General features: G+C 40.3%; 1 protein-coding gene across 1 annotated transcript in view; it reads right to left on the reverse strand.

Moving 5' to 3' along the window:
* Positions 1 to 5,624: 5,624 nt before the first annotated feature.
* Positions 5,625 to 25,386, reverse strand: part of LOC117465786 (collagen alpha-1(XV) chain-like) — a 50,215-nt gene continuing 30,453 nt past the window's right edge. The window contains exons 3-44 of the mRNA XM_034108808.1: positions 24,982 to 25,229; positions 24,715 to 24,882; positions 23,825 to 23,956; positions 20,075 to 20,149; positions 19,508 to 19,588; positions 19,206 to 19,344; positions 18,622 to 18,665; positions 18,261 to 18,440; positions 17,987 to 18,013; positions 17,672 to 17,734; positions 17,280 to 17,360; positions 17,027 to 17,077; positions 16,626 to 16,751; positions 15,574 to 15,627; positions 15,399 to 15,434; positions 15,026 to 15,151; positions 14,783 to 14,842; positions 14,634 to 14,669; positions 14,475 to 14,519; positions 14,130 to 14,192; positions 13,858 to 13,884; positions 13,678 to 13,761; positions 13,449 to 13,496; positions 13,263 to 13,325; positions 13,019 to 13,099; positions 12,760 to 12,795; positions 12,564 to 12,617; positions 12,386 to 12,442; positions 12,144 to 12,203; positions 11,407 to 11,448; positions 10,394 to 10,421; positions 10,138 to 10,206; positions 9,864 to 9,889; positions 9,654 to 9,752; positions 9,419 to 9,572; positions 8,986 to 9,050; positions 8,670 to 8,798; positions 8,288 to 8,335; positions 8,124 to 8,186; positions 7,809 to 8,006; positions 7,347 to 7,462; positions 5,625 to 6,759 (exon numbers count right to left, since the gene is read on the reverse strand). Coding sequence (XP_033964699.1) covers positions 6,558 to 6,759; positions 7,347 to 7,462; positions 7,809 to 8,006; positions 8,124 to 8,186; positions 8,288 to 8,335; positions 8,670 to 8,798; positions 8,986 to 9,050; positions 9,419 to 9,572; positions 9,654 to 9,752; positions 9,864 to 9,889; positions 10,138 to 10,206; positions 10,394 to 10,421; positions 11,407 to 11,448; positions 12,144 to 12,203; positions 12,386 to 12,442; positions 12,564 to 12,617; positions 12,760 to 12,795; positions 13,019 to 13,099; positions 13,263 to 13,325; positions 13,449 to 13,496; positions 13,678 to 13,761; positions 13,858 to 13,884; positions 14,130 to 14,192; positions 14,475 to 14,519; positions 14,634 to 14,669; positions 14,783 to 14,842; positions 15,026 to 15,151; positions 15,399 to 15,434; positions 15,574 to 15,627; positions 16,626 to 16,751; positions 17,027 to 17,077; positions 17,280 to 17,360; positions 17,672 to 17,734; positions 17,987 to 18,013; positions 18,261 to 18,440; positions 18,622 to 18,665; positions 19,206 to 19,344; positions 19,508 to 19,588; positions 20,075 to 20,149; positions 23,825 to 23,956; positions 24,715 to 24,882; positions 24,982 to 25,229 — 3,584 coding nt within the window. The 3' untranslated portion in view covers positions 5,625 to 6,557. The remainder of the gene's footprint in view (positions 6,760 to 7,346; positions 7,463 to 7,808; positions 8,007 to 8,123; positions 8,187 to 8,287; positions 8,336 to 8,669; positions 8,799 to 8,985; positions 9,051 to 9,418; positions 9,573 to 9,653; positions 9,753 to 9,863; positions 9,890 to 10,137; positions 10,207 to 10,393; positions 10,422 to 11,406; positions 11,449 to 12,143; positions 12,204 to 12,385; positions 12,443 to 12,563; positions 12,618 to 12,759; positions 12,796 to 13,018; positions 13,100 to 13,262; positions 13,326 to 13,448; positions 13,497 to 13,677; positions 13,762 to 13,857; positions 13,885 to 14,129; positions 14,193 to 14,474; positions 14,520 to 14,633; positions 14,670 to 14,782; positions 14,843 to 15,025; positions 15,152 to 15,398; positions 15,435 to 15,573; positions 15,628 to 16,625; positions 16,752 to 17,026; positions 17,078 to 17,279; positions 17,361 to 17,671; positions 17,735 to 17,986; positions 18,014 to 18,260; positions 18,441 to 18,621; positions 18,666 to 19,205; positions 19,345 to 19,507; positions 19,589 to 20,074; positions 20,150 to 23,824; positions 23,957 to 24,714; positions 24,883 to 24,981; positions 25,230 to 25,386) is intronic.

A 25,386-nucleotide genomic window follows, 5' to 3' on the forward strand; every position in this document is an offset into this window, starting at 1 on the left:
GTAGTCCAAGTAGTACTGAATCCAACAGTACCAATTACATTAAGAACTTATAGCACAAAATCATTTTATCTCAAATCAAAGATGGCAGAAAACATGCGATAAAATGATTGTGTGCTATAAGTTCTTCATGTAATTGGTACTGTTGGATTCAGTACTACTTGGACTAGTAGCACAAGTACAATCAAGTACTTTTACTGTGTACTTTTTGAGTAATACTCGTTTAAACCCCTGTCCTGAGTACAATAATGCATGTTTTCTGCCATCTTTGATGAGCGATAAAATGATTTTGTGCAATAAGTTCTTAATGAAATTGGTACTCTTGGATTCAGTACTACTTGGACTACTACCAAAAGTACAATCAAGTACTTTTACTGTGTACTTTTTGAGTAATCCTTTGTCAAACTCCCCTCCAGAGTACAATAATGCATGTTTTCTGCCATCTTTGATGAGAGATAAAATAATTTCGTGCAATAAGTTCTTAATGAAATTGGTACTGTTGGATTCAGTACTACTTCGAATACTACCAAAAGTACAATCAAGTACGTGTACTTTTTGAGTAATCCCCTGTCAAACTCCCCTCCAGAGTACAATAATGCATGTTTTCTGCCATCTTTGATTTGAGATAAAATGATTTTGTGCTATAAGTTCTTAATGTAATTGGTACTGTTGGATTCAGTACTACTTGGACTACTGCCAAAAGTACAATCAAGTACTTTTACTGTGTACTTTCTGAGTAATCCTTTGTCAAACTCCCCTCCAGAGTACAATAATGCATGTTTTCTGCCATCTTTGATTTGAGATAAAATGATTTTGTGCTATAAGTTCTTCATGTAATTGGTACTGTTGGATTCAGTACTACTTGGACTAGTAGCACAAGTACAATCAAGTACTTTTACTGTGTACTTTTTGAGTAATACTCGTTTAAACTCCTGTCCTGAGTACAATAATGCATGTTTTCTGCCATCTTTGATGAGCGATAAAATGATTTTGTGCAATAAGTTCTTAATGAAATTGGTACTCTTGGATTCAGTACTACTTGGACTACTACCAAAAGTACAATCAAGTACTTTTACTGTGTACTTTTTGAGTAATCCTTTGTCAAACTCCCCTCCAGAGTACAATAATGCATGTTTTCTGCCATCTTTGATTTGAGATAAAATGATTTTGTGCTATAAGTTCTTAATGTAATTGGTACTGTTGGATTCAGTACTACTTGGACTACTGCCAAAAGTACAATCAAGTACTTTTACTGTGTACTTTCTGAGTAATCCTTTGTCACACTCCCCTCCAGAGTACAATAATGCATGTTTTCTGCCATCTTTGATGAGAGATACAATGATTTTGTGCAATCAGTTCTTAATGAAATTGGTACTGTTGGATTCAGTACTACTTGGACTACTACCAAAAGTACAATCAAGTACTTTTAGCACAAAATCATTTTATCTCAGTCTAAAAAGTACTGAGTCCAACAGTATCACTTTTATTAAGGATGTATCGCTAAAAATCATTTTATCTCATCAAATATAGCAGAAGTTGCATGATTTTGTTCTCAGAAGGGGAATTTGAGAGTATTACCCAGAAAAAAGACAGTAAAAGTACTTCATTTTATTGTACTGAGTCAAACAGTGTTAGTTTTTTTAAGAACTCATGGTAAAAATAATTTGTATCGCATGAAGCAGAAAAAACATGCATTCTTTTACTCTTGCGTTAGTGCCGCTTCTCAGCGATTACCGTAAAGGCACTATAAATCACGCACTCAAAAATGGAGAACTGCTCATTTGACCAAGCAAATTTGAGAGACGGCTGAGTTGACCGCAGTCCTTCAAGCTGGTGGACAGAAACTGAAACAAATAACTTGTCATTGGCGATATAAACTTAGTAAACTGATCGGATTTGCATTAAAAAATTGTTTGATGCAAAGACCTACCGTCCACTGGCAGGGCCGTATCCAGGATTTCCTAAATACCGAGGTCCAAACATGCTAGGCCTAGGGGGGTTCGGGGGTATACTCCCCCGAGATCTTTGGGATTTTCATGATCTAGTTAGGTGCTTTTTAACTCCTGTGGGGGGTCACAAATTGGATAATATATTGATTTCAAACCATGTCAGTGGGCTGCAGCATCAATTCTTTTTTAAAGTGTAATGCGTAACAATCAGTTGAGTGTTACTATTAATGATCTGGACATGCAGAAGAGGCTAAAATGATCACACAACATTGTCAACATTCATTTTCCATGTCTCTCTCCTTTCCATAACCTGCAGCCTCTCTTCCATCTTCTTTAGTCTCTCTGTCTTCTTCCTGTTCATTACTCTCTCTGTCCTCTACTCTTTCTCTTTGTTCAATCTCTCCCTCGTTGCTCACTTCTTGCTCCTCCTCACTTGTCGCTCCTGCCAGTGAATTAAAAGCAATTCAGCAATTTAGTTCATTTCACTTGTTTGTTTGCATTATGTTTTTTAACTTTAAATCAGTTTTGTTTGATTCTCAAAAGAGAACAAAGATGAAAGCAAATTGTATTTTATACAATTGTATGTTATTATGACATCATAACAAAGATGTTGTTTTACAATTATGCCTATTGTCTATATTCTAAATGAAGACTACGTTATAGATAGATAGATAGATAGATAGATAGATAGATAGATAGATAGATAGATGGGGTTATTAAGCCTTCGTTTGTGTGACTATACCTGCAGTTCCTCCCTGACTTCCATCACTTTCTCTCTCTCTCTTTCTCTCTGCCTGTCCTGTCTCTTCCTTACCGAAGCTGAGCTTCGACTGACGTAGTCTTTTCATTATATCTGAGTCAGTGTGAAAAGAAAACAATACAATGTTATATCTTCAATGTTTTACTCAAATTGAAGTGAAAGAAAATCATTACAACGTTTGTTAAAAGGTAATCCTTCTGACATTGGATGAATGTAATTAAATGTAGCTCTATAGCCTATAGCTGCAATATAAGTTAGTGTGCATGTTGTCGGACGTCCACTGGCTAACGTAGAGCGTTCACACAGGATCTGCTGCTCATATGATGTCCTGATGAACAGAAACACAAGCAGCCCGCTGGACTCAGATCTCTAGATACCTCATCACTCCTCCTCTGCTCCGGTTCAAGTCCGGGGCCCTTTCTCATTTCATCAAATCCCCCTCCTCGACTCCTCGACTCCTCGGTCCTCCGGTAGTGACCCGGAAATGAATTTCAGCGCGCCATGTTGAAGGACATCTCATTTCTCTAAATGCACTTCGAGGACCGATGACCGAGCGTCGAGGAGGCTCTCTGGAGGAGCTATAACCGAGGATACACTGATGGGTCCTCCACGGTCCTCCACGGCTGCTTCGTGGATGCATTTCCGGCAACAGAGATGTTTCAAAGAGTCGTGACGCACGGCCGGACTTATCTCAGCCAATGACAGCTCTGCATGCATCCCCTGGATATTATTTTATTAACTGCTTTCATCGCGACGCGATGTTTACAGTGAGAACAGCTGTGAGGTCCTGCAGAAAGCAGAGCAGTGTGTATAATATATATCACTCAGTAGAACAGGCCTACTCTTTTTGCTTTAGTTTAGTAGATATCTACAAACAAAGAGTCGATATTTTTCTAAAACCATTTAGTGCTTCACAATAAAATACACAACGGCTGTAGCCTGATTTAGGAGCTGTATATGCGTGTGTGTGTGTGTGTGTGTGTGTGTGTGTGTGTGTGTGTGTGTGTGTGTGTGTGTGTGTGTGTGTGTGTGTGTGTGTAGGTGTGTGTGGTGTAGGTGTGTGTGGGACAGTGTGTGCGTCGATGCAGCGGACAGACAGGTGTCAGTTGGTTTGGTGTCCTCTGCTTACTTTTAATAATTGTAAATAAAACTTTTGGCCCGTAATTTATTTTCCACATTGTAGCGACCAGAGAGGGGGGGGGGATATATCCAGTCTCTGATAGTGTTACGTTATTATGAGAGTGCTCTGCTTGATTCTGAAATTGTATATATTTATATAAATATATACACATATATATATGTGTGTGTGTGTGTGTGTCCGCATCTGTAGCCATTATTGTCTCATTATACCGCACTGTGAATGAATCAAAGTAAATATATAATCATCATGAACACATCTGTCCATCAGACAGAGGGCTGCTGTGCCTCCTGTCATCATTAATGGACGTCTCTTTAAAATGACCACTCAGAGGAGAGGAGTTCTCATTTCTCTAACCGCCTGCTGCTTCCCCTCCTCTCTCCTCGGCTCCTCCGCTCGCATCTCCTGTGGGCGGGACTAAGTATCGAGGATAGGAGTCGAGGAGGGGAGTCGAGGAGGGGAGTTCGAGAAATGAGAAAGGGCCCGGGCTGCGGTGGTTTGTTGATACATGTCGTCTTCTTCTGTTTGCATTAATTGAGGCTATGTAGTTATGCAGCGCCCCCATCGGCAGTAAATGGAAGTACTACAAATAATCCCTTTTACTGCAATTATATCACAAGTTTTGTATACACAGCTCGGAAAAAATTACCGAGGTCCGGACCTCGGTGACCTCAATGGTGGATACGGCCATGTCCACTGGGTGTCTGGGAGTCCCGTTATGTAACGGATGAGGAGGAGGAGGAGGAGGAGACGAAACTGGCGCGTTAGCGGTCCTTTGTGCTGCACAAAACATAACATAGCGCCACATTGGGTACACAACTGTACATTGTCATTTTAACACACAGATCAGTTTTTTTACATTGTCATATCAGTCTTACACTAGACCAAAACATGAGTCACTTACAGTTTTCAAGCTGGTTAGCCGCATCCCGCTGAAGGTCTGACAGCGCCCTTCCAGCCGAAGCCATTGTTAGCGAGTTGCCGTGGGTGTGTACACTGTACACCGAATGTACAGATGTGACTTGCCACGAATCTATTGCTTCTCCCTGGCTCCAACAATTGGCGAATCCTGCTTCAGACTGAGGTTAGGACCGCCCACCTCATTAGCATACGGACACATAAATACATAAATAAATAAATGTATGTCGAGTAAATGTAGAAATAAATGAAAGATATATAACAACGTGTCTTCTGTTTTATTTTCAACTTTTATTTATTTATACATTGGTGTATTTATTTCCATATTTATTTATGCATTTATTTATTTATTTGTGTATTAATTTCAACATTTATTTATTTCTGTATTTATTTCGTCATTTATTTATTCCTGTATTTATTTATTTACGTATTTATTTATTTATTCCTGTATTTCTTCATACATTTATTTATTTATACTTTATACTGTCATGTTCCGTCCTCCATACACCCAATGAGGGCACGAGATACATTTGTGCGTGCACGAGATGGAAGGCTGACAGACAGGGGGCACCCGGCTAAACGGATTGGTTGTACTTTTTACAGATGATGATACAGAGATTTTTTGTCAAAGCACTTAAGATATTCATTGCTATCGGGATGTTAAGAGCATTCCATGGAATATAACAACAAGTGTATCTCGTGCCGGTTTCTGAAACTTACCTACCCCACCTTTAAGAAGACTAAAGAGTTTTACTTTATAGGGCTAGGAAAATGAATACTTATTTCCACAACATTTCAGACACACCTTGCAGATATTTGCACTTTTCAATTTTGACTGAATTCAGAATAAAAGAAGACCAGATTATGAAAAGAAAACTTTATTTAACAAAGAACCAATATTTATACAAACACATGTGATTTTCTCCCTTAAAAAATATTTTGTTAGTCTTCTTTTTTTTTTAGTATGAAATTATTAAACTCGTTTCAATTGTATCCCTACACTAGATGGAATTTGTTTGACATTGTGCAGAAAACTAAAAACATCAAAAAATTTACAAAAAATAGAAAAAAGGCAAAGAGTTAGAAGATACAGTCATTTGACAAACAACAAACGATAAATTACATTCTTAAATTGACTCATCTGATTTCATGTTATGTGACAGCATAAATAAATCATTGATTTTAAATTAAATAGCCTATTGAGAGGAAAAGCTGCTAAGGTGTGAGATGTATGAAAAGCTACGACACAAACAAAAGATGAAAATGTTAAACTAGATAAAATAAAGTACAGTGCATCAAAACAGGACTTTGGTGGCAACACTGCTGTGTGCTCTAAGAATGGAACCAGTCAAAGAAGCCATTTATGCTTCCATCACAAAAGTCTTTGGAAATCGATCATTTGTACAAACGTTTTTCACCGGACCGGTGCAGAATCCTGCGGCCGCTGCACGTCTTCAGTCTCTCTGAACAAAGAGAATAAGAACTAGAGAGAGATCTTCTCCTCGACACACCTCAGTGACTATGGGGGCGGGGAATTCTGTTTATGTTACTTTATGTTTTATTCACAAGTCGTAAAGTGACGTTGAAGTTAAAGGTGCCGTGTGAATCATTTCAACATAAATAAAGCTTTACCGTGCTTCTCGGGATGTTAGCAATTTTCCTTTTCGTCATGAATAAGTACAGGTACTGCTGCTGTTTTACATTATGTGCCACCGGGGTGAAAATAAGGAGATATCATGTGGGGATGTTTTTTTAAATAGGCACATATTTGGATCTTTCCACAAAAGGAGTTTGTTTAAAGGGTTTTGTGAGTCTCGATGCACAGAACGATGTATTGGTTGGAGCAGCTCCTGGTCTGCTGGCCCAGGAGCAGACCTGAGGTCAGGCTGGAGGACTGCCCCATGACGGACAAGTGGTCTGCCCGCCACGTCTCGCAGTGTTTGTCCACCACCCGGAGACCCCTGGAGCTGGAGCCGTGCCACATGCTCTTCTGAGGCCTGGAGGAGGGGCGACAGGATATCAGAATATATTGAAAATGTACTGCCTATGAACAGATTGGTTAATTATTTGTTAAGCTCTTAATAGAGTGCCGCAGTGACGCGTCCTAAAACCCGGAAGTAAACTCCTTCTGGTTCCTTCGACAAAAACCAATGCAATTTCTCCATAGGATTTTGGAAAATAGCTGGAAATAAGGTCTGTGGTTGACACAAATTGAAGAGACAGATCACGTTTTGTTCAGCCGGATAATATCCACATGTCGACCCTATTTTTATAATGTTCAAATCATAAATCTATCGATTAGATTTGAGCTATTTTCCAAAATCCTATGGAGAAATTGCATTTGTTTTTGTCAAATGCTAACTTACTTCCGGGTTTTAGGACGTGTCACTGTGGCACTCTATGGTCTTGGTCCTATCTATTTTCAAAATGTGCTGTTAATCGTTTACCTTTAATGTGCAATTCAGCATTAATGTCTAACTAATACTAATATTCATACTTGTTGCACCCAGCTTTTGTGTATGAAAAGTGCTATATATACAAAGCGTAAATGATTGACTGAATGAACAGAAGACCGTTAGCTTACCAGAAAGGATCAGCTATAACGTCCCGACCGTCGAAGGAGTAGAGGGGTATTCTGGCATCCAGCGGCCCCCCGTCGCCTGTGAAGATTTCTCGCCAGTTCCTAAACATCACATCTCCCTGAAAAGAAGACGCAGAGTGAGTTAGATACAGCCACTTGTCTGTGGAAGGATACAGGAAGGAAGGATGCAACTTGAATGCAAATAAGTCCCATTTCTGTTGTTTAATTCTGTACAAAGTGTGGAGATTACTGATGCCATAATATCCCTATCTAGAAAGTGCCATTAAAAGTTGCTTCTTACTAAGTGATTCTCAGACATTTGATACACATCTTACACATTTTCTAATTGCAACCCACACCATTTTGACTACGTGCAATGCCTTGTTAACAAGCTGCTGCAACAACAACATGTCCCAGTTTGGGATCAATCATTTACATCTAAACAGAGCAAGGTGGCCGACTCACCCTGAGGTTGGTCACTGGCAGATTCTCCCTGAACCCGGGATAGACCACGTGAACCAGGTCCTGCCTGTTGGAGGAAATGAAGGCGCGGTAGTTTGGAGCCAGACCCATGGCCTTGGCCTGCTCGTAGCACAGGCGGTCGGCCGTGTCGAGCCCCGTCATGTGACCCGAGTGAGGCTGGTTCAGAGCCACCAGGGTCAGCTGCAGGGGGAGAAGATGGTTATTGATACCGAATATCTGTTAAGTGACTTATTTAGGCTGTCAGAGCGGAGTAAAAAGCAAGCAGTTCATTTAAATGACACCACTCATGGCACCCACCCTTTCATTAACGGAACGTATTCTTTCCATCGTCTCTCCTCTTATCTGATATGCAATGCGAGGCTAAACGAATAACAAAAATACATGTTAATTGGATAAATACTGCATACAAATATTGTTTCTTTTACTCAGCAAAAGCAATGACATTTTTTTTTTAAAAGTACCTCATCTTGAGGGATAATGTTATTGGAGAGGTAGATCAGACTTCCAAGCTGTAGAGATAAAACACAGAACAATTAAGCGTCACATGTCATTTGTGTAATTTGAGCTCATGCCGTCTTTATATTTAATAACTAATAGCCGTCAAAGTCCACTTCAACTGAGTTTCATGAAATATGCTTGATTTGTATCATGAAGAGAATTTTGTCAAACCCTTCCTTCTTTAGCGATAGAAGATTTTCCCAAATAGTGAGACTGTGCCTTTAAGAAAGTTTGCAGTACCCAGGGTTAAAAGGCCCTGCTCTCTTGTGCTTCTAAATTCGCTTTGGTATTGAGATCGTTGCTTATCTTAAGCACAGAGTGATTAGAAGTCAGATTTATAAATACCTGGATCTCTTTCCAGCCCTGAGAGACTTTGATGAAGAGACTTCCTGTTGACGTGACGTAGGCCATGGTTCCCTCTGCGTCTCTGACCGTGTGCTGCATCATACTCTCACGGGACGTAAATGTCTTCATCTGAAGAGAAAAGAGAGGAGAACAACTCAGACCATCTCTGGAAACTTGCGATTCTAATGAAATTGTGAAATCACTCAAATGTTAAGAGCATGCTGTTAAGAGCATGCTGTTGTTTCAAGGAAATGGCCTTGGTTGTCCTTGCATATATTATATTTTCTGCTCCATTAGAAGAAACAAGTTCACTTACAGATGAAGAGCTACCCGAAGGTCCCGAAGGTCCAGGAGGTCCGGGGGGGCCGGCAACGGTCAAAGCTACCGGAACAAATCTACATTTTAGCCCAGCACATTATAACCGTTTGAATCTCATCAGCTACTAGAATGATATGTGAACCTGGAAGATTTCTGTACGATATAACAAGCGGGTACAACTTGAACAAATGTATTAACAGTAAATGACAGTTTCATGGCAGATGGTTTCTAGAATAATACTGTAGTAAATAATGAAATATATGACCTTATACCAGAACCCTAACAAACAGAATCATAAGCTTGGTCAACCGATGTCAATATATAGAAAATGATACAAAAACAGTGGTATTAATTTGATTGATACTCAAGACTGTCTTTCATGCCGACATAATCATTTTTTACTCAAATACAAATATGTATTTGAATTGTACCTGAGCCGTATCTTAAGGGGGTCCCAGAGGGTCCCGGGGGCCCTGGGGGTCCAGCAGGGCCCACCGGTCCTGGTCTGCCATAGCCGGGGAACCCCGGTGAACCCGGCACCCCGGGAGGGCCCTGGGGTCCGATCACAGACTCTCCTTTGGGGCCCTGAAAGGCGTCAGGGAAAGTGAGTCTTGGAAAACTCAATTAAGAAAATATTGGCAATTCAATTAATTTAACAAAACTCACCACAGGTCCGGTTCTCCCGGGCGTGCCTGGTGTTCCGGAGAACCCTCCCTCCCCCCTGTCTCCCTTCTCTCCCTGAAGGCCCTGGTCACCACTTGACCCCTGTCATTACACACACAGGTGAAACACATGAGCTGATACATCTGATGGCACATGAGGCAAGCTCGCCTCCAATCTAAATCAACTCAATAAACACATCCATATGAGACTTACCCAGCCTCCCCTTGAAAGAAATGAGCCTGTAAACAAAGAGCAGGAAGTTAAAGCTAATAATAACAACATAGTAATAATTAATATAATGCAACATAAGTTTTACAGGAAGTTGGAAACATTGGGGAGGTAAAGAGAAAATAAAAAGTCAGGCCTTGAAATTCAATCATTAAAAACACACATCATAGATTTGTATTTCTGTACTTTTTATTGTGGATTTTCCTTTCTGGTTGGTGTTATCTAAAGGCATTTCCAGCCGTTATAAATGTTCACTTACTTTGTGGTGCCGGCAGCCCAGGAAGACCTCTCTCTCCCCTTTCCCCTTTATATCCCGTTTGACAGTTACCTGTGACAACAAGAGCACAACTTAAAGTATTCTTTTTAAACTTTGTTGATTCAGAGGTTTATTGAAGTAAAAAAAAACGATATATATATTTATATTGCAGGTACGCGTCCTGAGACTGAAATGAGTATTTTGGTAATCTTGATATAAATCATTATTTATGGGAAACATAAGAGATGACACCACCTACCTAAAGCAACAGTTCCATCAGGATTACGCTGAAATATTTGAGCAGAAACAACAGTCAATGAATTCAGAAATCTTAGATAATTACCAGTATAATTCGAGAGAGGCAAATGTGAAAAAAATAATAATTGGCAATCCATTTTGAATGTTTGGTCTAAATGATATTGTCCCTTTTTTTTAGGTTTACATTTCTCCATGCTTACACAATGTACATACAGTATACCTGCAAGAAAACAAACGGTAGTACGGTAGTAGTGCACTTGAGCCTCTTGTCTTCACAATTGGTATTTCAAGAAGAAATAACAACGGCCAACGGCTTTTTTTGCACCTAGCAAAACAGTTTTCTTACATTTTCGCAGATAAAACAATAATAGTGAATTCAGAAAATTATCCTGGTTTAAAAAAAAAAAAGAACTCATAACCAGATTTTGTTTTCTCACTTGCCTCTCAGGTTATCTGTACACCATCACTTTGCTAAACAGTTCTACAATGCATTATCAAATAATAAAATCACTTATTTTCTATTGTTAATATTATAATCAACATGCAAATGACCAATGCTCATTTTCCTTAGATGTGATTCAAATAGTACCTTCTGTATGTATTTGCAATGAGCCTTCAATTTACCAGAGTGGACATGCATCATGCAGGAAAGATTCAGAGCCATCATGGCACCGCTCTGAGTGATAAAAGGTGAGGGGGGGTACCAGTACCAGTTACACAGAGAAACATGCACTTTATATGTAGACAAAAGGAAAGGAAGTTATTAGGATATATGTGTGAATGGGCTCGGCAGGCTGTTCATGTGATACTTAAGTTATGAGACTAAGAATGCAGATTAGATTTCAATCAATAAGGAAATTAAACATGCATAGTATCTTCTTTAATCGACTACAATTAATGTTTTTTAAACCCTTAGTCCACCATGAATTTATGATTTGGGATATAGAGAAAGCGGGAAACACATTTATGAAGACGTGCTTGACATGTCGTTTGGCTACAGAGACAGAAACTTACAGTCTGTTTGCAGTGGGGTCTTGGGGGGACGGGGAACACGGTCTTCAGAAAGCAGAGGAGAGGAGAAAGGACGGTGAGTAAATATTATGTACGATATGACTGAGGAGAATTAAGTTAGAACTGTGTGTAAGAACAATATGGCACAACCCCACACCTACCTGCAGAGAGGAACCACATGTTTTGAGCCATAGTCCGACTGGAATCCTGAATATCTTTCCGTCTAGCTCTCAATTCTTTTTTAAAATATATATATTCAAAGAACTTTTACAACCTTAAGTCTACAAAAGTCTCTGCATTGTGATAACAGACAATGTGACACTATCTCTGACATGCGCTTTCCTGTACCGACTCGTATTTTATTAACTGAAGTGTTTTTATGATAGATTGTGTGAATTGTATATACTGTACTGTAATATGTCATTTCCATGATTTAAATCTTCTTAAACAATGTGCCATTCTTCAAATGTTATCAAAGTTATTTCGTATTCATGCGTTTACTTGCTGCTAATCTGGTATTATTACTTGCCTATACATAATTCATGATATTACAGACAATAAAAGCCTCCAAAATAATCCCAACCTGATAACCCGGGCAAGCCACGCCAGATTCAGGCCCGATGGGGGAGCACTTCAAAAATAATTCAGCGCCATCAGGTTTGGGTGGAGAATCAAAGCTCTACAACTTGTGAAGGAATGTGTGTGTGTGTTGGCGTGCATGTGTGTGTGTGCGCGCTTACTCCTTTGGGGCAGTTGAATATCCCTGGGCGGCCCGGCAGCCCTGCAGGGCCCGGAAGTCCCTAAACAAACAATTAAAGAAGACAAAAAACCTCACAAAATTGGAGAAAGAAAGACATTTCAACAATCTAAAGTATACATTGATTTAAAGCGACAAAGTCATATTAAGTATTCCATCACATATCAATCACTACAGGTTTCCTTTCCATATTCTGATCCAGTATTTTAGTTGTATTCGACTCACCGGCAGGCCTGCAGCGTCGCCTCCCTCTCCTTTAAGCCCCATCCTGCCTGGACGACCCTATAACACACATCTTTTTTTAATCTGGATTTCCTGATCAAAGAACCAACCGGTAATATCAGAAAGTGTCAGTGCACATTTTAACCAAATGAAATATCTTTGGGGAGTTCGTGGTGCTTACAGGTCTTCCAGGAAAACCAAACTCTCCCTTTGGTCCTGAAGGTCCGGTCGGGCCCTGTTGGGACCACGACAAGGTGACTGACAGTACTTTTAATGCATTCAAAGAACCTTTATCTAGAGCAGTGGAAATAAAAGGAACGCTCATGGTGCTACAGTATAGCACATTAAAAGGTGACTTTTTTGCTGCTAATACTTACTTGAATTCCAACAGGTCCAGGCAAACCGTGATCACCCTGCAAACAAATAAACATTTTAAAGGGACTTGACATAAACACATTACGAGCAACCAACAAACATCATTTCAGATCCAATGAAAAATGAATGCTTTTGACTTATTTTACAAAAAGTGTGATTTATCCTGAAAAACATGCATTCATAGATAAATACCAATAGTAAGCTCAAACACAAATGAAAACAACAATTATTATAATATCTAAAGTAAAAAACAAATATAACCTTGACTCCTGGTGCAGCAGCCAGGCCCGACGACATCAATCCGTCGTCTGAGAGGACCAACCCTGGCTCCCCTCTTTCACCCTGCACACACACACAAATAAACAAACAAATCAAAATGAGTAAATGACAACAATGCTAAAACAAACAATGAAATATGAAAGACATCGACTTGACTGTTGTGAGAGTATAAATATCTGTTTAGATATTGTATGTTAGCAGAGCTAGGCGTGCATGTGTCACTTACTTTAATTCCTGGAGGTCCCTGAACTCCTGGCAACCCTCCGTCCCCCTTTGGACCCTGAGGACCCTGCAAAGGACATACAATTACTCATCCAACTGCTGGACTCTCAATACAGTTATAAAGTTGAACACACTTTCTATACATGTTTTCATATATCTGCAACACAATCATTTATTTTCTGATACTCACAGAAATCCCTGAGAAGTTGAAGGTGCCATCCGTATCGTTTAATTGAAGCTGTGTTAGGGGCAGGAAGAGCACGTTGTCAATGTAATCAAACTACCTCACGACAGGCAAACACAGTCAGGCTGTTTGATTTAAAAATGGAAAAAATAATGGTCTTGATGTCGGTAATGAAGTGGGGAAGTCTGTACAACAAATAAAAGAACCAACAGGGGGCGTTTCAGGTGCTACTCACATCCTGCAGGTTGATGAGGGGTCCTGAGGGTCCAGGTGGTCCTGGAGGGCCTGGAATACTGAGCCCGTCTCGTCCCACTTCACCCTGAACAAATGATGTTATAACCATTTAGCCTTTACATTTTTAGAAAGGTGTGTTCATGTTCATGTGCGCCTCGTCACATATCCAATCAAGTGTTACCTTCTGTCCTTTGTCCCCCTTCAGGCCCTGAAGAGGACACAAATGCATCTTTCAGTATTAGCAGTATATTTCACACCTTACACGTGTTGTTGAAATGCATATGCTGTAAATTACTTTCTGGATTATTTTAGAAATTACTTTTTAATAAACTTGCAGCTCTATTTTAGAATCAGAAGTGATCCATTAAAATGCATCTAAATTGGTCAAAACCATTTGCAAAAGTTGAATTAAATACTACATGCATATGTATATTAGTTCACCCAGTTACTGACCTCTTCCCCTTTGAATCCATCCAGTCCTGGAAACCCTGGGGACCCTGTGGCACCTTTCTCCCCCTGCAGACACCACCAGGAAATATAAAGCATTCTCTCGGCTCCATGTTGTCAAATACAAATGCCGTCAAAATGACTCGTTTAAAGTCTACTTCACACGTGGCTTTCTGTTCAAAAATGATTATGTTAAAGTCAAGTTCTCATTACACAGGTTGCGGTGAAAATAGGAAGTCACCAAGTGGTATTTCACTCTAGAGCGGCTCACTGTGACCTGAAACTTAACTTAAACAGTTTGTAACAAAAAAACTGTATTTAGAAAGCGAACATAAAAGCGAGAAGACTTACCCTTTCCCCTGGCTTTCCTGCGGCCCCATCCAAACCATCTGTACCCTATGAATAGCAAAATAAATCTGTTAAAGAAATACAATATAAACAACATAAACATCAAAACTAAGTGTGAGCCCTTACATAATAAAAACCCAAGCTTTAACAAAGTTATCTCACCCTGGGTCCTTGAATTCCAGGAACACCTGCAGGGCCCTGCGTAACAAATACAAGTACATTAATCTATAACACACTGTGATGAGGGATATTAAGCAAAATCATGAAATATGATGGCGCTGAATTCTCTTCACGTTGTCACGCGGTTTTACCTCTGGGCCTCTGGAAAGTGCTGATCCAAATCCACCTTGCACCCCAGAGCCTTCCAAGTCCTAATAAAATGCACCAAAAAAACAAGTTCCAACTTTGCATTTGTATTGTTAATTTTAAAATGTATTTTAAATATACTGCATGTTGGAGGAGAATGTGACTTCAGATTGTATTTGCTATACGTCATGTGCATATGACAATAACATCTTAAAATCTTGATCTTGAAGACGTGATAGAGTCCTTACCTCAAAGTCCATAGAATAGCCTCTCCCTGGGGGGCCAGAAGGGCCCGGTGCCCCCGGGGGTCCAGGATGCCCCTCTGGACCCTCTGAGCCTGGCTGGCCTGGAAACCCTGCAGGACCCTGATCCCCCTGCAAGAGGAGAAAGACCCCATTTAAAATAATCCTATAGTAAGTTAAATCACAAAAGTAGCTAAAGATTTGGATGTTGGATATTAGGAGCAGGAAAAAACAAGGGTGGGGTGAAAAGGAGAGGGGGACTTCATAGAAAACATTGGTTTAGGAAAAAGAAGAGACATCATTTACAGGTAAACAAATACTTAATATTTACAACTTTGGATAAAACAACAATACTTATTCATTAAGGAAGACATTTTACCTTTGTTCCTGGTTGCCCGTTTACACCAGGCTCTCCCTGTTCAACAGATACAAAAAACAACAACAATATAAATCAGTAATTATAACACTCAAATAGGAGGAAATAACCTAAGACGTAGTAAGAATACATTATGATGGTCTATTTTTTGTTGCCATCAAATATTCATTAGCCTCACCTTGTCTCCATTCTCCCCAGCAGATCCGGGATCGCCATCTTTTCCATCAACTCCCTGCAGAAGCAAGAGTGTTATCAATTCAGATCCACATGCATAGGTGTTTTTCATATATGCTTTAAAATGGTATGATTCAAATGTTTCCAAAGATTTGAATGAGAACATATTTAACAAAGCTCATGGGTTCAAAGTGAATACACATTATGCACTAAACAGTTCTGCAGTAGACCTGTGAGTAGTCCAGTCACACAGTTAGTAAAAGCATCTAATATGTTAAATACAAAAGACACATTCCCCCAACAGATGCTGCAGCGTTGACCATGTTGTGAAGCACTCGTTTCTGCCAAAGTGTTGCTGCTGTAGCATGCACACACACACACACACACACACACACACACACACACACACACACACACACACACACACACACACACACACACACACACACACACACACACACACACACACACACACACACACACACACACACACACACACACACACACACACACACACACACACACACACACACACACACACACACACACACACACACACACACACACACACACACACACACACACACACACACACACACACACACACACACACACACACACACACACACACACACACACACACACAGGAAAGCAGGAAATGAACATGGGTCTTTTATAAAACGTTGGGGGAAATACTGTCTTTTCAGTCCCTTAGATCTAAAGGGACTAAATGTTAATACCTGACCAGACCAAGACCCTGAATCAGAACCAGACCCTGCTGAACCAGACCCTGAATCAGAACCAGAACCAGTGCCACTAAACCACTCCTCAATTACCTGTAAACACACGTCCGGTCAGAAATGCACATGTTCCCTGGAAATGTGTGTTCTAAAGAACCTTTACATTTACATACATGCTCAAGTACAATGAACAGATGATATACATGTATCATGTATGATATGTAGGTAAACATTATATTAGGATTATTTATTTGTGTTTTAGCCTTTTTAATAAACTATACATGCAGAATATGAAAAAGTAAGAAGTTAAACTTACAGGAACTCCAGGTTCCCCCCTCTGTCCATCCTTCCCATCTTTCCCAGGGGCCCCAGGTGATCCAGGAAACGTGTTCTCAGACTGGGCTCCTGGAGGCCCCGGGACGCCTGGTGGCCCTGGAGGCCCCTGATGGTCACGCAAAGGGGAATGTTAGTGTGAAAGTGCAACAAGGTGACAACGTTTTCTCTGAATAGAGCTGTAGCACACCAAAGAAACTACTCAGAGTCACAGAGTCAATTATACATAAAAAGCTATTCGCAGCACATCAAATCTTAACCAAATTATTTTATAATGCACCTAGCCATATTTATAAGGATTCCCAATATACACATGCTGTTATAATTAATAAAAAAAAGAAAAAGACGCACCAAGCAAAGAGAGCAAAACCAAAGTTAACTTACCCTCGTAATCTCTGCATCACTGTCAAAGTCTTCTAACCCCCCTGACCCCTCCTGGTGATCACACAACATCATCACTCATTAGGAGGAGGTTTCCTGGGATTCTTTAAATAAGTTGTACAATCACTTTCTCATAGACTTCTATACAATTAGCCTCCTTGATATTCCTTTCTGAATCAACTGCCATTAACAACTGCAGTTCACCAGATTGTTTAAGGATTAACAGAAGGTACAAATGTCTTTTTTAATAACCTACCAGGAACATGGAAGACTTGCTGGTTGGACCTGGAGGTCCAGGTGGGCCCGGAGGACCTGGACGTCCCAGACCAGGATCACCCTGAAGGAGACAGCAGAGGGGTTTTTAGATCCTACATTTAGTGATTCACTAGTGACAAAACAATGGCTTTCTGCAAGATACAAAAAACCGTTGCAAGGTAGAGCACTGAAATATATTATATATTCTAAATAAAGTGCATACCTATACTGAAAATCCATTTAGCTGCTGCATTAGACCTAATGGCAGAAACAGTAATAGCTCCTTTCTGGCACTGTATCTACCGTTCATAACGCTGATACTATGGGTACGTACCTCATACAGCTCAACTTCAATAAACCAAACTATCCATTTAAAACAGGAGCATTCTTTACCTTCTCTCCAATAGCACCAGAGTCGCCCTCCAGTCCTGGGAATCCTGGAACCCCAGTGGCTCCCTGGGAAAAAAGACAGGTACAGCTGTGCTCAATGCTTCATGAGATATCCCCCCATGAGTCATGACAGACAGTGATATCATAATGGGGCAAAGGAGATAACTTAATCTGTGACACTCATTTATTGTCACCTTAGTCTATAAATGTTAGTATTAGCTTAATCTTCAGATGAAAATTGGTGCATTTCTGCACCACTGTTACCAAGAGATACCTAAATATTGAATCTATACATCGACTAATAAAGATTGTACTTACTTGGGCACCAGTTTCACCTTTGCTTCCCTGGAGAAAAGACAAAAGTATAACACCAATCAATCATTTATCTAAACAGAATTTTCTAAATAATGCTCTTGAATGTTCTGTAAATAGAAAGAAAAGATAAGAGCAGCAGCTCAAGAGTTAATAAGGAATAATTAAAAAAAGAAAGAACACATAGCCTTATACACTCTACACCTCTATACATGTAATAAACAGCAACGCATAAATGTAATATTGGAAATAAAGCAACCAAACAAACGGATGAACTCACAGCCTGTCCATCTTTCCCAGAAGCCCCTGGTTTGCCTGAGGGCCCCGCTGTTCCCTGTGGCCCCCGGGGTCCCGGTTCCCCTCCCTCGCCCCCTCCTGAGGCTGTTCCTGGAGGGCCGGGGGGCCCAGATGGACCTGGCTCACCTTGCTCTCCTTTCTGCCTTGAAGACACCTGCAGGGACTGGATGATGAATAAACAGAGTCATTAAATGATTGATTAGCTCACTGGAATATAGCAAGTCATCGTATAGTTCACATTTTTGAATTCACAACCACACAGATACATGTATTGCATCACATCTTCAAAATGTAACGTGCTTTACATCATAATCATCCAATTAACTCTAAGAAAATGAACTTACAGTCTCCCGTATGGAGGCTGGAGTAACTGTTGGAGATGACTTCACTGTAAACAAAGACAAAAAGTGAGGACATACACAAATAAAATCCGCTTACTTCCGGGTATACCTAATGGTATTGGATTATATTTAGTGCAGGTCAAAGGAAAGATAAGAGAAAACAGAGAACGTTTTTTTATGTGTCTTTAGCACCATCTTCTGGATAATTGGGGAATTACACCACCAGAGAATTTCAGCATTACTTCCATGTTGGGCTGGGTGATATGGAGGTATTTAAATATAGGATTATGTTTGATCAAAACCCTTGTTATTGTATAATAATCAGTAAAGAAGATATAAGGATTAATTAACAAGTTTAGAATAATGACATGACATTGCAATGCAGCATTTAAAAACCAGGAAAAGACAACACTCATGCCATGTTACATTCTCCAAGATCTGAGACAATATCTAGTCTCACACCAGTATATATACACTATTGTTATATTGAATAGCACTACTTCTATATCAGTATATTATTAATTATTAATATATTAGTAATTATACTTTGTTGAAAACAACATCAAATACAAAGGTAATTGTTATACCTATTACTGTGGTCTTCTCCACTTCTTGTCCAGAAGTCTCCTCGATGTCTTCATCATCATCATCTACGAAGGCTCGGGACATCTCTGTGGGGGGGGCTTGGACAGGGGCGCTGTAGGAGGGGGCCAGCTCTGGGAGGGGCTGGGAAGAGAAAAGAAGAGTTCAAGTAGGGCTCTGCATGTTTTTATTTTGTATGTGGAGTGTTGCACAAACATGCAGGAAGTTACAAGATGTACCAGGAATCAGGATGCAATGTCTACTCTTAAGATTCAACAGTAAAGAAGCTCATAAAAGAAACACACACCATGGTGTTCACAATCTTCTTCACTTCGTCTCTTCCCTCCAAGTCGTCATAAGCATCGTCACCGCTCCCATAGCCAGAGGCCTACGGAGAAGATTACAAAAAAACATCCTTTGTTTCCCAGTTTCTGTCATGACTTTAATTAGACTGCATACAGCTCAACTTTTACTTGCATTTTTTTTGATTTTTCTCATAACAATGCAAGACACATAGAAAAAGAAAAAGCAATACAGATACACGTTTTTTTTCACAGTCTACACTTTTTGGTTCTTAAATTCAGCTCATCCTTCATCTGCGAAGCATTTGGAACAGCATGAACCTGATTGAAAGGTGCATTAAATACATGTTTTATTAATTTATCGATTTATTTATTTCATGCAAATGTGATGTTGCAACAGGAAAGGTTCTGCTCAAAATGATTGAAAGCAAAGTATTTTCAAAATATAACTCCATAGCATACAACTACACAGAAGTATATGGACGCTGCTGCATACAAACTGTTGTTCATATAGTTCACCAGTAGAGGGAGCAATAGCGACATGTTGAGAAAGTCTGTGCTTGCACACTCACATAGGGATCGTCCTCCTCACACTGGTCATCTGGAGCCATGGGATCTGACTTCAGCACCAGCTGCTGGATGGAGCCCTGCAGTAGATGTCATTACATTTAATTAAATCTTAATAACATCTCACACACAGCAGCATGTCGACTCCACTTCGAGCGATAGAATGACTAACAAAGAACTGCTAACAGAGCACTTATATACTAATAAAGGACTGGCTTATCTATAGCCAGTTGAGCAGCACTTGAAACGATTGGCTCTTTGAAACCTGATGTTCTTATATGATTCTGTTTTCCTCAAGGTTGTGTCTTCCTGGTCGAATGTACTTATTGTAAGTCGCTTTGGATAAAAGCGTCAGCTAAATGCAATGTAATGTAATGTAATAATGTCTGTCGGCGTTTCAGTTGATCCATCTCTCTTCCTCGTTATCCCACACATTGTGTAACACACACCAACATCTGGAAATTAAACAGATCTCAAAACACATTTACATCATTGTAGTGGACACATTTGATCATAACTTTTAACAACAGCTTTTTTCGTTTAAGAAGTCAAACAAAAGGCTTGAAATGTGACCGCTATACAGTAGGTCATTAAAATATATTTGATTATATTTCTATCAAATGTACCAGCGGAACCATGGAAAGTCTGCCAGGTCGATTCTTGCTGTCACTATTCTGACTAGTTATTACAAAGAGTTGGAATCCCATGCGTGGGTGCATTTGATGTCAGGCAACGAAAAAAGGGACCACATTAAGGAAAGTAGGAACGCTTGCTTTTCCATTATTTAGTGTGCAAATGGTTCTTTAGATGTGAGAGTCAGCAGGCGCTTTATTAGATCAGTAAAGACTTGCTAAAGGCAATTTCAGTGAAGTTTATTGATACAGAATTGGAGCCAGAGGACAAACACCTGTTTCTCATGGAGTGAGGCACGACCGATGAAATGTAATGGTGGTGAAGTAGTGAGAAAGAGAAAGAAAGCAACTCAATTAGAAACATCTCTTTGTGCATTAAACAAAGCAGGTGCCATGCAAGTGGGTGTGAATTTAACGTCAGTTTTTGGTACTGATCTGAAAGGCAACTAAGTGAAATCAATCCAATCACTTGAAGGCAGGCTGTGTGATTGATGCATTTAAAGTTGCATGCTGGAAAACTTGCACAAATAAGACTACTGTATAAAACAGAACACTGCATACACACATGCTCCTATAAGCGTCTACATCAGGGGTGTCAAACTCAAGGCCCGGGGGCCACATCCGGCCCGCGAATTCATTTTCTGTGGCCCCACAAGAGCGTGCAAAGAATATAATGTGTTTATTATACGGTTACATGCTACTTTACAGAAGCACGTTGCCCATAAACTACATGTCCCACAATGCATCTCAAATTAGACTTTTTTCTCAGAATTTTTTTTTTCCTTCAAACTATGCATTTTTCTTAGAATTCCTTTTTCTCAGAATTAGATTAGATTTTTTTTTCAAAATGCTACTTTTTATTTCAAAAATATTTTTTCTCCAGAATTTCACTTCTCTTTTTAAATCATTTTGTGACATTCTCACTGAAGAGACTTGCAATTATTTGCCCTAGACTTCTGCTTTCAGACGTAGTTAATTATTAAGTTATTACCCTATCTGATAATAATCCAATGCAGAGGAAATAATGTAATATAATACATTATTTTATACATATGATATATTTTTATATGTATTTTTATATAGTCTTAAAGTTACAACCGGCCCTTTGAGTGCAACCATAATGCTGATGTGGCCCGTGATGAAATTGAGTTTGACACCCCTGGTCTACATGTTCAAAAAACAGACACACATGAATGCAGCCAGATGTATCTGTGCACTGTCAACGTGTTGTACAGTACACTCAGTAGCTCAGGGAGACTTAGAAAATAATTTGCACACACACTTTTTCTACTTCACATAACATGTAAAGATGGTTCCAGCAACACACAAACCCTTTCCAACATCCAGCACGGGATGTGTTTCAGTGAAACTAAGGAAAGGTGTGAGTGTGTTTCTGCAGAGAGCTACTGTTGTTGCTTCCAGAAGATGGAACATTTCGAAGGAAGCTGCCAGGTCAAACACTGAACAGCTGGAAACAGAGTCACTACGGACTTCTTTGTCTGAGAGGGGAGGACTGTGTGAATAGAGAAGGAGGGAGTAGTGAAAGAGATGGAGCTTATTGAGAGGAGATAGAAGAGAAACAGCTGCAGGTCAACTTGATCAAAGCATTATCTCGTAAAGCGTTGCTGTCGGTCCAAATGTTCGGATTAAGTACAAATTATAAGGGTCTATTTGAACTCGAACCATGATTTTTTTATTAACATAACCAAGTAGTTTTGTTGGCTGATCCTAGACTTCTGGCAGAAAGCCTTGAAAGCTCTCCCATGCGGCAGAAAGTGGATACAATTGTAATGCTTTCTTAATATTTAATGTAATCACATCTCTATGCTAAATGTGAAGCTAGACTCTGATGCTAGTGTTGGTCTGACAATAAAGTATTTCTGCATAATAAAAGAACCTTTTCATGCTTTCCCTTATACGTGCACCTGGGAGGTTTAGCTGGGCATAGAGAAGGGAAAAGACTAGCCTGGCTCTTTCCAAATTAAAAAGAACCTGCCTGCTGGTTGCGCAGTACGTTTTATATTGGATGTATTTTAGTAAAGATGCAACTGAAAATGATTTCCTTCCCACCAGGCTTGTCAAAATGTCAAAGGCTCGTGGGATGAAATAACAAGTTAATTAGAATTATACTAAATTGAATCACAACACTAGGGAGCAATGACTTCCTGTTGTCCTTATTATCAGTCCAGTGTTCCCGTCACCACACAAAGACACAATATCAAGTCTATAAAGTCGAGTGGTCACTTTCCCTCTATAGGTCAAGACTGAATGTGAACAGAACATGGACTCCCCTGTGAGACCCCATCAAATCAGAATACACATCATTTCTCCTTTCCTGGCTCATTGGATTTCTTTAAAACTCTCCTCGGATTTCTCTAATAAATTCTTAATGAGTGGAAAAAAGCAATAAGAACTTCTTTCCACTGTCCTGGAAACAAAAGACCAAGAAGAGGAGGACACATGTCCCAGGGCAGCATCAAAAGTGATTTATTCAAAAAAAAGATTTTTGGCAAGATGTGTTTAAAACCTTTTATGAAACTGGGACAAACACAGCTCTGTGATTGGAAGGAAAGTGCTGCAGCATTTACAGGTTTATTAATTTTTTACAAGAGCACTGAGAGCAGAACACAGTATCGCATCATCACTACCTCTTCTTCTCAGTCTGCACGCTCAACAATTCTCTTTCACACATGCCCATAATGACCACACAGGGGTACTATTTTTTAAGAAATGCATAGGATTGGGACCCCCCCTTTGCATCCTCGGTAGTGTTTGTAATTAAGCATGTGGCATATGCACTGACACTTTGTAAGTTATTCAAGATGACAGACTCAGATGAGAGATCGGCGATGTTCCAGAAATGCAAATCCCATCCAGCTTGCATTTATGAGCTCTCACAGGACATGCTGCCATTCATTCCTCTGTTCTCTGTCCTCTGGTCGTAAAGCTGCCAGGAAAGCCTATTGTGTTCATGTCTCAAGTGTAAAATAGGCGACCGCCCAAACGCCACGTTTAGTTTCAGCAACTAGGAATGGATCCGACATCAATTCCCTGCTCACTGACATCGAGAGCAGGGAAATGTGTGTCAGATTCAGAGACACCCAACAGATCATCCGGACTCACCACAAACCTCTGCAGACCCGTCCCCCCAGCGTTCCCGATGAACATCCCCGAGCTGGGCTCAAAGGTGAGAGGCTGGGGGCTCCTGCTGAAGGCCACTCGATGATACTCCTCACAGTCCATGTAGAGACGCACCTGAGTCACAAGAGCACACGCACAAAGTCAGCGAACCAGTCAAAAGCGCTCACTTTTGGAACCTGTTTTTGCCTTAAGACTATTACTTTAGACCAGGGGTGTCAAACTAAATTTCATCGCGGGCCACATCAGCATTATGGTTGCGCTCAAAGGGCCGGTTGTAACTTTAAGACTATATAAAAAAAACATATATAAATATTGAATATATATAAAATAATGTGTTATATTACATAGTTGCCTCTGCATTGGATTATTATCGGATAGGGTAATAACTTCATAATTAACTAGGTCTGAAAGCAGAAGTCTAGGGCAAATAATTGCACGTCTCTTCAGTGAGAATGTCACAATATGATTTTAAAAGAAAAGCCACATTCTGGAAAAACAAAACAAAAAAAGTAACATTTTGAAAACAAAATCTATTTTTGACAAAAAAAGTCAAATTCTGAGAAAGTCACATTTGAGATGCATTGTGGGACATGTAGTTTATGGGCAACGTGCTTCTGTAAAGTAGCATGTAAACATATTATATTCTTTGCAAGCTCTTGTGGGGCCACAGAAAATGAAGTCGCGGGCCGGATTTGGCCCCCGGGCCTTGAGTTTGACACCCCTGCTTTAAACAAAGGGCAGTGTAACCCAGCTGATTGCACGCATTGTCTCTACTGTTGTTAGTGCAGGAATCAGCAGATCCAGCTAATCTTACTGATGTCAAAATGCCCCCACCTTGCATCTTACCCATATGAAGTAGACCACGCACTGACCTCTGCCCCCTGTACGGTGAGGGAAAACCTCGCCCATCGTCCCGTCATGTCTCCCATTTTGAAGGAAGCCGCTTCCTGCGTCCCCCCTGTTCCGGGGTCCGTGTAGTAGAGTACGACTCTCTGGGACCCATCCTCCACCTCCGACAACGCGATACCCAAGTGTACAATCTATAACAAAAAATCAAGAGATGTTGAAAAATGAGTTGCTCTTTATTTACATGTACAGTAGGAGCAAAGTAGACTTGGGAGAGTGTCCAAATGATGTACTTTTTGGTAGGCGTCTGTGATGGCGAACAGCATCCCCCCTTGGCGCGTGGTGGGTTTAGCGGTGACTGTGACGGCAAAGTCGTAGTAGAAGGGGTCGGGGATGAAGGACTTGGTGAGGCGGCCCACGTTGGCGTCGGGGCCGAAGCTGTAGGCGGGGTAACCCTCAAAGCCCGTGACGAAGGAGACGGAGGGAGGCAGGGGGACGCCGATCAACTCTGTCAGGTCCAACGCTCCTGGAGAACCACGATCTGAAGGGAACAGACGTTACAATCATTAGGGGGACAGAGACAGTTTCCAAAACCTCATTTGATCCAAAGCAAATCTTTGGGCCGCTCTAGTTGGTATCTGTGGTTAGACAATACACAATGAAGTGTGTGATGTGTTTAATGGGTACTCGAAGGTGAC

This window comes from Pseudochaenichthys georgianus, chromosome 20 (assembly GCF_902827115.2).
Source record: "Pseudochaenichthys georgianus chromosome 20, fPseGeo1.2, whole genome shotgun sequence".
NCBI lineage: Eukaryota > Metazoa > Chordata > Actinopteri > Perciformes > Channichthyidae > Pseudochaenichthys > Pseudochaenichthys georgianus.